General features: G+C 39.5%; 1 protein-coding gene across 1 annotated transcript in view; it reads left to right on the forward strand.

Moving 5' to 3' along the window:
* The window catches only part of CACNA2D3 (calcium voltage-gated channel auxiliary subunit alpha2delta 3), a 729,039-nt gene that overhangs the window by 343,856 nt on the left and 372,167 nt on the right, over positions 1–13,016 (forward strand). Inside the window, exons 7-9 of the mRNA XM_065407986.1 lie at positions 1,372–1,432; positions 1,515–1,665; positions 11,593–11,667. Of these exons, the coding sequence (XP_065264058.1) occupies positions 1,372–1,432; positions 1,515–1,665; positions 11,593–11,667 (287 nt within the window). The remainder of the gene's footprint in view (positions 1–1,371; positions 1,433–1,514; positions 1,666–11,592; positions 11,668–13,016) is intronic.

Here is a 13,016-nt window from a genome sequence, read left to right on the forward strand (position 1 = left end):
AAAGCAGAAAACCAGAAATCATGTCAAGTTCCACATATCAGATGACATGGTTTCAAATACCTTCTCTGTAAGTTAATAGAGACGAGAATTGCCTTTGCTGTAAGGCATGAAAAACGTTCCTATAAGTTTCAAGGCATTAAAAAAATGCTTAGGGACACACTTAGGATGTTTCTGTGTCTCTGGCTATCTCTCTACTTGAAAAAAATTACATGAGGCACAAAAAGATAAGTAATTTCTTAACCTGAAATAGTGTGAGAAGATAAAAGAAGAGAATTCACCCTTCAGATCATTCAGATAGTACTCCGCTTGGGTATTCTGCTCTGTCTACAGATGCAATATTTCCTCTTCATTCATTCCTTTTTTTATTTTGCACTTTCTTGGCATCTTCTTTCTGATGCCATCTGATTATCTCAAAGGATTGTTTTAAGCATACATTGATTAACACCCATTAAACTACAACAGAATACAGGCTCTTACATAACACTCTGCTCTTGCATAGCACCAGATCCTGCTCCCATTAATTTCAATGACAAAGCTCCCATTGACTTCCCTAATTCAAGATCAGGCCACTAGTGAAACTGCTCTTTTAGTTGATTGGTTAGAGGCTGTTTTCTGGAGCCTAAAGTCTTCAATGTTTGTATATATGTATGTGGTTGGCTGATGACTGACACATCTCTCTATATAGGTTTTAGATTATAGTTCAGGCCTTAAGATCCTTGACATTTCAATAGTGGAAATTCTAGCATTGTTATTTTAAGAGGATCCTTTATTGTGCTATGGATTGAATGCAAGTCCAGAAATATGTTGATTTAAAAACAGGGGGGACTGGCCTGTTGATGTTCTTTATTTGAAAGCTAGTATTATATTTCCTCTGACCCATGGGTCAGAAACATTACCTCATCATAGTCAAGTGATCTGTGGCAAAATGTCTGAAACACAACCTGTGAGTGATGCCATCAAGCATGACAGTCCCTGGCAAGTTCAGTCATGGTAGAAAGAGTAGTGGGGAAATGGACTTGATTAGCATCATCACACTCTTGCCAACTACCATGGCTAAGCATAGCAAGGCTCTAGACACATTCTTTACTATGATGAACAGAATAGTGGTGAAGCAGCCTTCACCCTGCCATGGGCTGAAAGCAGCTGAGAAAGATGATTGTATTTCCCATGGTCCTATTTTGTTAAAGTATTTTTCCAGTGTTAGCTATTGCAGTGACCAGCAACTGCTATAGTTCTTTGTATGTGATATTTAAGCATGTCTGCTCAATCAATAAAATATTAGAATCCTTTAAATGCTACTTTCACCAGTAGCAAAGATACGTATTATGAACATTCTGATATATTGTAATCTAATCTTTTTTTTTTAAACAGGAATTAAATGGGAACCAGATGAGAATGGAGTTATTGCATTTGACTGCAGAAATCGAAAATGGTAGGTAACAGTCAACCACCAATGTGTTTTTAAGAAATATTAAAAAATATAAGATCAGTCTGCATTTTGCTTCTTGGTCTAGGTACATACAGGCAGCTACTTCTCCAAAAGACGTGGTTATTTTAGTTGATGTCAGTGGCAGCATGAAAGGACTCCGTCTGACAATTGCTAAGCAAACCGTATCATCTATTTTGGATACCCTTGGAGATGATGACTTTTTCAACATAATTGCTGTGAGTTTCTCTGTATTTTTCTTCCCTTCTTTTTCTAATTAATTGTTTTGTGTTGTATTCTTTGTCATATTCTACATCCTGCCATGTACACCAATAAACTGAATTTAGAGGACAGGTCTCGAGGACTGTGTAATGGCGTGCTATTTCACTGAACCTCAGTAATTGGACAGACTCTTTGCATTTCTTCCAAAGCAACTTTATTCCTTGCTTTCACTTAACATATTGAAAATTCTCTGGACATATTCCCTCTTTGATCCCAACACGACTACTTTCTGTGTCAGACTGCAGAGTTTTCTGTATGTCATTCTGGGAGTTGCAATAATCTCTGCCATAATAACCTAATGTGATTGCCTGAGTTGCAGCCAGCACAGCTCTGGTGTGTGACTTTATGCAGCTTTTTAATGCAATCTGTATGTTCAGCTTCCCCCCCACCCAATAGATGCATTTTTCTCTGTTTTCCGTAGTAGAGTGAAAGCTAAGGAATGCTTTGCACATAAAAATAAGTTACAATAGGCTTGTAGTGTCAGAGCCCCTTTGTTAAGACTGCAACATACTCGCATCAAGTTTACAAAGATACCCTAAAGTTTTCAATCTGAGATCTGAGGGGTGGTGTTTAGCCCCCAAGCCAATTGAGTTCCCGAACTGCTGGCTGCATCAGCAAAAAAGTCATGAAGCAAGTAAAGCAACATGCAGAACTCACTGCACTGTGTCATCTTGATCTGCGTATTATCACTGTGGGTCTCATTTCACTTTTATTCCTAATAGCCATTGTTTTTCTGTACTTTTAAAGCAGCAACAAAATAATGGCAAATATGGCAATTCACATGTTACTCACCACCAACATTCTTTGATGGTCTGCAAAATTATATGTGAAAATTGGTATGTGATACTTATCCCCTGAGTTACCATAGTATACGTACGTGAGGACATACATTTACTATATACCCTATTCAAATTCTAGGTCAGTTTCCGATATGATCTTGTGATATGACATTATTTTGCAAGGAATAGAATGGGTGCAGCAAAGCTAAGCTGATGAGATGCATTATCAGTGTTACTAAAGATGATACATTAAATCATTAACAGCTGTCATTATTTCTGTGTGATGTGGCAGTTAATTTTCCACGGCACAGTAACTTTTTTAATTACAAGGTAAGAGCCTAATTCTGCAACCCTTAAACACAAAGGGACTACTCATGTGAGTAAGGGTGTCAGGAACAGGCACTAAAAGTTAGCTGCCTTTTCAACTTGTATATTGTGGCTGCCCTTGGCTTATAGCTTATACATGTTCCTTGCTGATAGCTTTAGAAATGCTTTATGTTAGTATCATAATATATCAAACCTAGGATTTTTTTAAAACTGTTTATTCAATATATGCTGAAGAGTTTATTCAGGTACAAGCAAGTGCACTTTATGTAGTACAAAATGTCCCCAGTAAGATGCAGATCTTTTGTATGTAAAATGACTAAATAGTCCCTAAATATCCAAGCACTTACTATATTTTAACAGATAACAGGCAGTTAGTTCAGAATATCTTTCTTATTAATCTTTAATTACTCATTACATAATTAACAGAAACTCACAGAAGAGGAAGGCATAATTACATTCTGTACCAAGAAAGGTTTATTGTTCTTCAACAAAACTGTGATCAACTTAAATAATCTAAATAATGTTCTAAGTGGCAAAAATGTATTAACTAAAGAATTAAGATTTAAAGAGCCATATTTAGTCGGTAATCATGATGCTTATCAGTAGTTGTGTCAGTTATTGTAAATGATTCAGGAAGAAAATTAGATGCTTTTCATGAAAATAATTTTCTTAATGGAGTAACCCAATAGACCTATCTATCTAGAAAAATGTATAAAAAATAGTGACTTTGCAATAAAGCTATGATAGAACACCTTACTTTAGTACAATAACCATACAGCTGCAAGTTGCTTAACTTATTATAGCAACTCTATACTTATTCTTTTATAATTGTAGAGTTTCTGCATGCTTGGTTTATTATAGGAACTCCAAAGATATTTAGAGATTTTATTATTGTTGTAAATATAGAGTTATTAAATGCTTCATTTAAGAGAGTGTAAATCACTTTTTAAACAGTTTTTATTTTAATTTGTAGGCATTTTATATGATTTGAGCATAATATTTTTATACTACATTCTATACGATAGCCTCTTAGACACTACAAAATGGGCACAAACAGGGAGTTAGATATCAAACTGCTTTGGTTTGTGCTTGCCGATTTTGGATCCACATTTATTTGTAGACACAAAACTGAATCCATTGATAATGATTTGTGTTAATGCTCAAGAGCCCTAGCCATGGACCACGACCCCTTGTACTAGGCCCTGCGCAAACACAGAACCAAAAGAGCTTACAGTGTGTATAGAACAGGAAACAGCAGGTGGTACAGACAGACACATGGGGGAGTTCAAGGAAACAAGGAGAGAATATTAGTCAGCATGATTGGCAGTGGCATCTCCACACACCAGTAGCTTAACTGTGTTTTCAAGTTTTTTGTAGGCATCACAGAAAAGGAGAATTTTAAGGAGGGTTGTGAAGAAGGATAATAAGGTAGTTTTTTAGATGCTTATTGGCAGGGCCGCCCAGAGGATTCAGGGGGCCTGGGGCAAAGCAATTTCTGGGGGCCCCTTCCATAAAAAGAAGTTGCAATACTATAGAATACTATATTCTCATGGGGGCCCCTGCAGGGCCCGGGGCCTGGGGCAAATTGCCCCCCCCCCTGCCCCCCCGGGCGGCCCTGCTTATTGGGAGCTCCTCCCAAGCATGAGGGGCAGCATGGGAGAAAACACAAAGGTGCTTGCTTGAAAATGGAGGCTGGCATGTGAAAATTGGTATGTGATACTTATCCTCTGAGTTACCACAGTATACGTACGTGAGGACATACATTTGCTGATGTACATACAGGGCTGATTGGACATAAGAGTCAACATCTCAGTAGTGAAAGAGCGATGATATATTGGGGAGATAGGCTGTGAAGATCCTAGAAAGTGAAGAGACTTAGCTTATATTTGATGCAACTGAGAAAGGGGGAACCAGTAAAGGATGCAAAGAGAGGGATGACATTGTCAGTGTGATGGGCTAGGGAAATGATCTTTGTAGCAGTATTTTGAATGAATATGAGTAGGGTAAGATTACAGTGTCAAGCCCAGAGAAAAGGATGTTGCAGTAATTGAGATGAGAGATAATGAGAGCCCGGACGAAATTTTTAACTGTACGGATGGATAGCAGAGGCCATATCTTAAAGATGTTGTTCAGAAGGAATCTGCAAGATTTACAGATAGCTTGGGTGTGGGCACTTAGAGAAAGAGATCCAAGTTGAAGATGATGCCTGGATAATGGTCCTGAGCAACTAGTGTCTGTAGTGATCCTAAAAGGAGGTAGTGGGTAGAGCTTTTGGGGGAAAGATTAAAAGTACTGTTTAGCCATGTTGTACTTGACCTGATAGCTAGACTCCCACTAGATAGGACATATCAGAGTGAGAGGCTGAGATTTTAGTTTGGGCAGAAGGAGATAGGTCTGCAGCAGAGTGGTAGATCTGTGAGTCACCAGCATAGAGATGGTAGTTGAATTTGTGAATAAGTTGGGGGGGAGGGATCCTTGAGGAGGCCACTTAGGGATCTGGGGCAAAAATCAGTACTTGGTCCTGCTAGTGAAGGCAGGGGGCTGGACTCAATGACCTTTTGAGGTCCCTTCCAGTTCTATGAGATAGATATATCTCCATGTATTATTATTATTACTCAGACGTAAGGTGTAGCAGGACAAGAGAATGGGGGACTTAGAGATGTAAGGCAGAAGGGAGGCTGGGGCAGTTTCTGGAGAGGCAAGTGGGCTCAAGGGTGTTTGGGGGATTTTTTTTTAAGATGGGAGGGACTACTGTGCACTTGTAATATGAATAGAAAGAGCTAGAGGAGAGTGAGAGGATGAGAATAGACACAAGGGTGATCAAGAGACGGGATGGGGTAATGGGAGCAAATGGAGAAGTTAGAGAGGGGAGCAGATGAGAAACATCTGTGTCTGTGACCGGAAAAGGAGGAGAGAGTTGCAGGAGGGAAAGGAAGAAGGGAAGAAGCGGCAGTGGGAGGGGGAAGGTCATGGTGTTTTTTATCAACTTTTTCTTGGAAGAAATCAGCAAGAACCTGTGTTGAGAGAGAAGTGGAGACAGGAGGAGGGGAAGGTTTGAGGACTGCATCAAAGATGACAAAAAGGCGTCTGGGATTAAGGATATGGGATTCAATTAAGTTGGAAAAGTAGAATTGCTTATTAGGAAGATGGCAGAACTGGAAGGGAAGAGAATGAATTCGTAGTAGAGGAAGTCAGCCTGGCCATAGGATTTCTACCAATAACACTGCAGCATAAGAGCAGGAAGTGAAGAGGCATATATTGGGGGTGAGTCAGGAATCAGGGTTGGCAGGATGGATCTTGCAATGGGAGAAGGCCAAAAGAATCAAGCGGAGGAGAGTAAACCATGGAGAGAGTCAGCAACAGTATCAGTGAAATAAAGTAAGATAAGGCAGGAAGGAGGGGGCTCAGAGCAGATGAAGGGCTAAAGCCTGACTAAAAATGAGTTGTGGTCACTATACATGAACATCATTAAAAATTCCGTTAATTGAAGTATGCATAAGATAGGAGAGTGAAAAATATTTTAATAGACAGGGTATATATATGATATATACAGGGCTGGCTCCAGGCACCAGCCCAGCAAGCAGGTGCTTGGGACGGCCAAGGGGAAGGGCTGTTTGGCGGTAATTCGGCGGTGGGTCCCTCTTGGAGGGAAGCACTTGCCGCTGAATTCCCACCGAAGAAGAAAGCGGCGTGGTGGAGCTGCTGCCGGAGTGCCGCCGATCGCGATTGCGATCGTGACTTTTTTTTTTTTTTCCCCCCGCCGCTTGGGGCGGCAAAAACTCTGGAGCCGGTCCTGGATATATATGGACTGTTTCATCTTTACTAAATTATTTTCTGAATATATCTGTGTATATAGAACATAAAAGAATCCAATGCAGGTCTTTCCAGAAAATAAACATAAAAAGATAATGTTAAAAATCGTTTTCGCTTTCATGGGTAGGTTATTGCAAAACCTATCCAAAATTGATGGACTAGATGATTGAATTACAAAAGTATTGTTGAAATATGAGAGTGGTTTTGTGCAGTCTAAGTTAAAATTTAAGGTCAGATCATCAGTGCATGAACAGAGATGTCTGCAACAACAAGAGAACAGACATATTTTTTCAATTTGCTTTGAAGTATAACTCTAAGTCATGCATTAAATTAACAATATTATCATAAAAACCAGAGTGCTAATTCTGTCCAATGCTGAAATTTGAAAAATACTTTTCAGAAGCATAAGCCATACATGAAATGAACAAAATATTAACTGGGATGAGATTGTTAAATCAATTTAAATGCCTCAGCCAAATGATTTTTAGCAAAGTTGATTAGAGGAGATCATTATTGGTGAGTTCAAGGCACAGCAATAAGACCCCCAGTTTTTAATGTGCAGAATTTCCATTATAACCATATCAACAGAGTTTGTTGTGGTCGTTCAGAATTGCATCATTTGAAGCCCTTATATTCATTCAGAATAGATGAAGGGTGAAATTCGCTTCAGCCTGATTGAGTAAATCAGGCTTTGTGCCACTGAAGTGTAGATGGTTGGATTTCACTTCCACCAAATCTGAGCCAGCATGTAGGGTTGTAATACGTTTTCTTCTGCCTTTGGGCTGGTACAGTCGCTACAGATTCTGTGCTACTTGTACAGAGTGATGGGAGAGAGGAATCATAGAAATAAAAAATTGCAGCTCCCCTGGTTTGAGCCTATTGTTATGCTCCATATCAGGCTGTCCAGGGATCTTTGTGCAGTCCTAATCTGGGTGTAAATAGAATGGAAGGCATCATCTTGGCTCAGTACAGCAGAGGTAAATTTCATTGTCTCTCTCTATGGATTTTGTTTTAGATCTCTTAAGAGAGGAATATGGAAACTGATTGACTGGAAGCTGCTTGCTTACCTCTGCTGGACACTCATCTCAAGCCATATTTTCAAACATTAATATTATGTGATCATACAGTATAACAGTGCATACAGATTATAACAGACACATGTTTCTAGCCTCAGTTTCCACAAAAAGGAGCAGCTGTTGCAGGGGGATATACCAGGTTACATGTCTCTCTCACTGAGTAAATGTTTCTCTTAGAGTCAGTTAGTGATCAGCTGCTCCCCCATTTTACTTTGCTCCAGCAATGTCAAAAATTTAATTTGGGTTTGAACAATTTTTTTCATTTTAAATTGCCAGGGAGATAAGATCAGATTGAGATTTTAAAGGAGAAGTTGGGAAAGGATGGTGCAGGGGAAACTTTCTCTATTGTATTTAGGGTCCTGCCAAATTCACGGCAATGAAAAATGCGTCACGGACTGTGAAATCTGGTCTCCCTCTGTGAAATCTGGTCTTTTGGGAGTTGGTCACAAGGTTATTTTAGGGGGTTAGCGATATTGCCACCCTTACTTCTGCGCTGCCTTCAGAGCTGGGCAGCAGAAGAGCGGCAGCTGTTGGCTGGGCGCCCAGCTCTCAAGGCAGCACCCTGCCAGCAGCAGTGTAGAAGTAGGGGTGACAATACCATACCATGCCACCCTTACTTCTGCACTGCTGCTGGCAGCAGCTCTGCCTTTAGAGCTGGGCTCCCAGCCAGCAACTGCTGTTCTCCAGCTGCCCAGCTCTGAAGGCAGCGCCACTGCCGGCAGCAGCACAGAAATAAGGGTAGCAATATCGCAACCCCCTGCTGCAATAACCTTGTGATCCCCCCAACTCCTTTTTGGACCCCTACAATTACAACACCCTGAAATTTCAGATTTAAATAGCTGAAATCATGACATTTATTATTTTTAAAACCCTATGACCATGACATTGACCAAAATGGACCGTGAATTTGGTAGGGCCCTAATTGTATCAGATGCCCATTTTAGGTGTGGTAGAGACAAGGAACACTAGTGGCTAGAGTATATGGATGTGGGAATATGTGACAGAAGAGAATATATTGAAAACATAATTGAAACTCAAGACTACTCAAAGCTTTCACCACAGAAGTTCCTCTTTTTACTTTAGACAGTTATTGTTGTGGTAGGGTATGTGAAAGTTAAGAGATAACTTTACATTGAATGAGGGAAACCTGGATTTTCTATGTCCTTGTTCAGTTAAGCATGAAGTTGTGCATTTCGTCAGGCAAGGTTGGTAAAGCAGACAATCGTAAGTCAGTTGATACAGAATCATTAATGTTATTGAGTGGTTTTGATTAATACCAAACTGTAGGTAACTAATTTTTTCTTGGTACTTGGTTCAAAGGTTTGTATGGCTCCTAATAATGGGAATTAGTGGCTTTTAGCACCTTTTGTAACTACCCTTCTTTCTTACATGGGGGTTTTGTAGCTGTGGTTTGGCTTATGCCCCAGTAACGTGCAGTCTTGTCTTTATTTACACCCACTATACATATTTTATAAAAGCTGATTCTCATTCAATAATACACAGTCCCATGATGGGCTTCCCCTTCTGAGACCCTTTGCCAGTCCCCCAGGTGAACCCCTTTCAAGTAGCAAGCCTATGCCCCCACTTTTTTTTGTCTGGGTCTCTGGATTGCATGTCCCTGATAGCCAGGAGGGTTTCCTCCTTCCCCCCAAACTCCCTATCTGACACAGGAGGAGTTGACCTGGTCTGTGAGACACACCAGAGGGGAAGGTCTAATTTGGAAAGGGATCTGGCCTGTCCCTGACCCACAAGGTGGGACAACAGAGACTGCAGAGATTGTTTTCCCTTTCCCCCATGCTGGCCAGTGATGAGGTTAGCTGAGTGAACGGCAGGTTTGTGCCACTAACAAAAGTGGTCAAACTGAGGACTGCCGTGAACCTCTCAGGCGAGCAAATCCGCCAGAAAGTGCAGGATCCACCAAGGCAGAGGAGGAATTTTGTCACAGTGTGCATAGGAATCCTCAGAATGGATTGATATTGACTGCATTAAAATAATGAGGGATGTATACACACTAGCTGCAGAACAGGGAATCACTGACCAGATAGCACATGTCATTGATACAATAATCCAATTACTCTGTTACTCAGTTTGAATGCAGACTATAGCCACTGCAGTCAGTGAGTGTAGTTACTTGAGAGTTATACTAGTGTATAACTGACAACTGAATTTGGCACAATGCCTCCAGAATAGTTTGGCACTGATCAAATTAAATACCCTGCCCCATGCACTAATGATCATGTAATTAATTAATGAGTGTTGGAGAGCACTGCAGTCAGTGTCCACATGAATGATGATGACTGACGTCCAAGAAGGAGAAGGCTGCAGGGGGTCTAGGGTTAGGCAGAATATGAGAAAAAGGAGCAGTGTGAAGCTGAAGAGAATGTAGAATAAATCCCGAGTCCCAGCCAGACATGGACAATGCGGACTTGTAATGTGGGAAGAACCTTGTGTTAGCCGCACTTTTGCAATGAATCATTGTAAGACTCTTTTTATTCTCACTGAGATGGAGAGAGGCGGAGTGAGTACTTACATTAATCATGTGAAATTTTTTCTCTGAATACTTTTGGCTGAACTTGCTGTCCTCTTTCATTGGCTGTCATGGTTCTTCTACTGATTCACTTGGTATCTGTTGAGGGGTGAAACCAAGCAGAACTGGAGCATAAAGGCCTCCCCCTCCATATTTTGGCTTCTGATACCTCTGCAGAAGAATAGACAGAAAAGGAAGAATAAGGGTATCATTCATGCTGTGAGACTAATACCCAGTTTTTAAAAGGTATTTTGGCATTCTCTGCTCAGGGTTGCAAGGCCTAAGGCTCAGATCAGTGGTGGTTAGGACCCTAAATACTTTTGAGGCTTTCAGCCTAAGTGAATTAGACATCTAAGTCCCGTTTTCAAATGTTGAGGCACATACATCTCACTGGAAGTCAATGGGACTTACTATCCTCAATGTTTAGTTCATTTTTGAAAATGGGACTTAGGCCACGTTTACACTACAAAATTAAGTGGACCTAACTTACATTGGCATACGGCCGCCACAGTAATTACATCACTTGTGCATGTCTCTGCTTTGCTCCTTGTATCGGCAGTACATGTCCTCCAGGAGCACTTGTACAAATTGTCACTGTGTTGACCTAACTACATCGACCGTGACTCTACGCCGCACATAGAGGTGGAGTTCTTATGTTGGCTAGGTTGACATAAGCTACCTTATGTCAACCTAGCTCTGTAGTGCAGACCAGACCGTAGCCATCTAAGTCACATAGGCCTTGCAGTAATGAGTGGAGCAACACCTAATACCTTTTAAAACTCTGGGCCCAAGTGATGGAAGCTAGTTTTACAAAGACTGCCAATCTCTGATTGATCACTTTCAAACATTTCCAGAATGGATTCAAATTCATAGAGCTTTGGCTCAGTTCCTACAATACCATCCCCCAAAATGTATCATGCCTTGACTCAAATATTTGTCAGTGTTTGCTCAAAATGAAGCAGAGGATTGGGAATTAAGGCTGGAACTGTATCAGCATTGAATTCTTAATACTATCCAGATTCCAACCTGGGAGGTTTTTCTGTTAGCCAGTCTTCCTAAGACTCAGCACATTTGTATCTTTTGCTATAGTATGGTTTATTTAATTATGTACAGTACTTACTAAACCTACCTGTATTCTGGCATTCAATCAAGTAGGTCCTCCCTTTTTAAAATTCCAGCCTTTGAAATACTAAGAATGATATGAAGAAGAAAAAAATCCCATGCCCAGTTTTTTTTAAATGAATTGAATTCTATTGTTTTTACTTTATATGCATCTTTTTTACTGTAGCGCTAAATCATTAAAATAAATTGTATCTTTCAAAGTCTTTAATTAAATTTTCCATCTTCCCACTCCCCCCACAGTACAATGAAGAACTTCACTATGTAGAACCGTGTCTGAATGGAACATTAGTACAAGCAGACAGAGCCAACAAAGAGGTAAGGAATGAGAGTAACAAAGCAAAAAGGATATAGGATGTGATGCATATCACTGTATTATAATGATCTTTTTAAAAATAACCAGATCCCATTATTAGAACTTATTACGTTAATTGTTCTTGTCCCATTTAAAAATAGTCTGTTATGTAACTCCGCAGGTAAGAAAAAAATGTTCGCTTAGTTACTTTGAGCAAATAAGCTTATTGGAATAATATATAAATAATTTCAATAGAAATTGCAGGGTATTAATAAAGTTTAGTCACTTTTTTTTTTCAAATCACACCATACTGGTTTAAATTGCTTTAAATTATAACTGTCTTACTGTTCTCAAAAGTTACATAGAATCAGATACCATATTTATGCACAAAGAGGAATGTTAAAACAAAAATCTTTAAACAAATGAAAGCAACTGTAGTTTCTCTATGTAACACTGAAGTTTCAGCTTTACATGCCAGATTGTCAAAAATTATAATAATGGTGTTCTTCTAGAAAGTTCTCAAAACACTGTGCAAATTTCAAACGCAATCCTTCAGTCATTTCTCAGGGAACATTTATTTTGACTTCAGTAAGAGTTTTATTTGAATAAAGACTGTGGGATCAGATACTGTGTAGGATATTTTCCCTACCATCTTAATGTATTCATCCCACACCAGCAAAGGTACACAATAATTCTTGGTAAGTGAAGGTAAAAAGAATTATGCCAATTGAAATTGTGGGGTTTTTTTTTGTAGACAGGATGGTCAAAAGGAGCAAAACAATGGAAAATGGCCTGCAGCTAGTATAATGAAAAGTCAAGCTAAATAATGGAAAGAGTGGAGGGTGGGGCAGATTCCAAACAGTGAAATCTGTCAGGCAATGGAACAGTCGACCTCAGAAGTGTTCATGTCTGTATCAATTTGTGTAATATGTGCTATCCACAAGCAATAAAATTATTGCCTACAACTTTTTTTTTTGTGAGCTAGGCTATGACTTTTGTTTTTCATTAAGGCCATTTTGACATCCACAGAAATTCAGCTATGACTTCATTGATCATAATTTTTAAAGAAAGAAAAGATTTAACATTCTAGCCAAATATTTTCAAACCTTCTTCTACATTTAGTAATAAGTGATGGATTTAAAAGTGACATTAAACCTGTTAAATTCAAGGAATTAAGGCTTTGCTAAAGGAAATGACTCAGAACTGCTATATTTAGACACCCATTCATAACAGAGAAGATACAACAAGTACGATTAACCCCTTAAATGCGTGTCAGAAAAGTTTGCATAAATGAGTTTAAGGGATTTGATTTTCAGAAAGTACTGAGCAGCCACCCTCTGAAAAATCAGACCCCTTTTAAGGTATCTGAGGT

The sequence above is a fragment of the Emys orbicularis genome, chromosome 7 (assembly GCF_028017835.1).
Source record: "Emys orbicularis isolate rEmyOrb1 chromosome 7, rEmyOrb1.hap1, whole genome shotgun sequence".
NCBI lineage: Eukaryota > Metazoa > Chordata > Testudines > Emydidae > Emys > Emys orbicularis.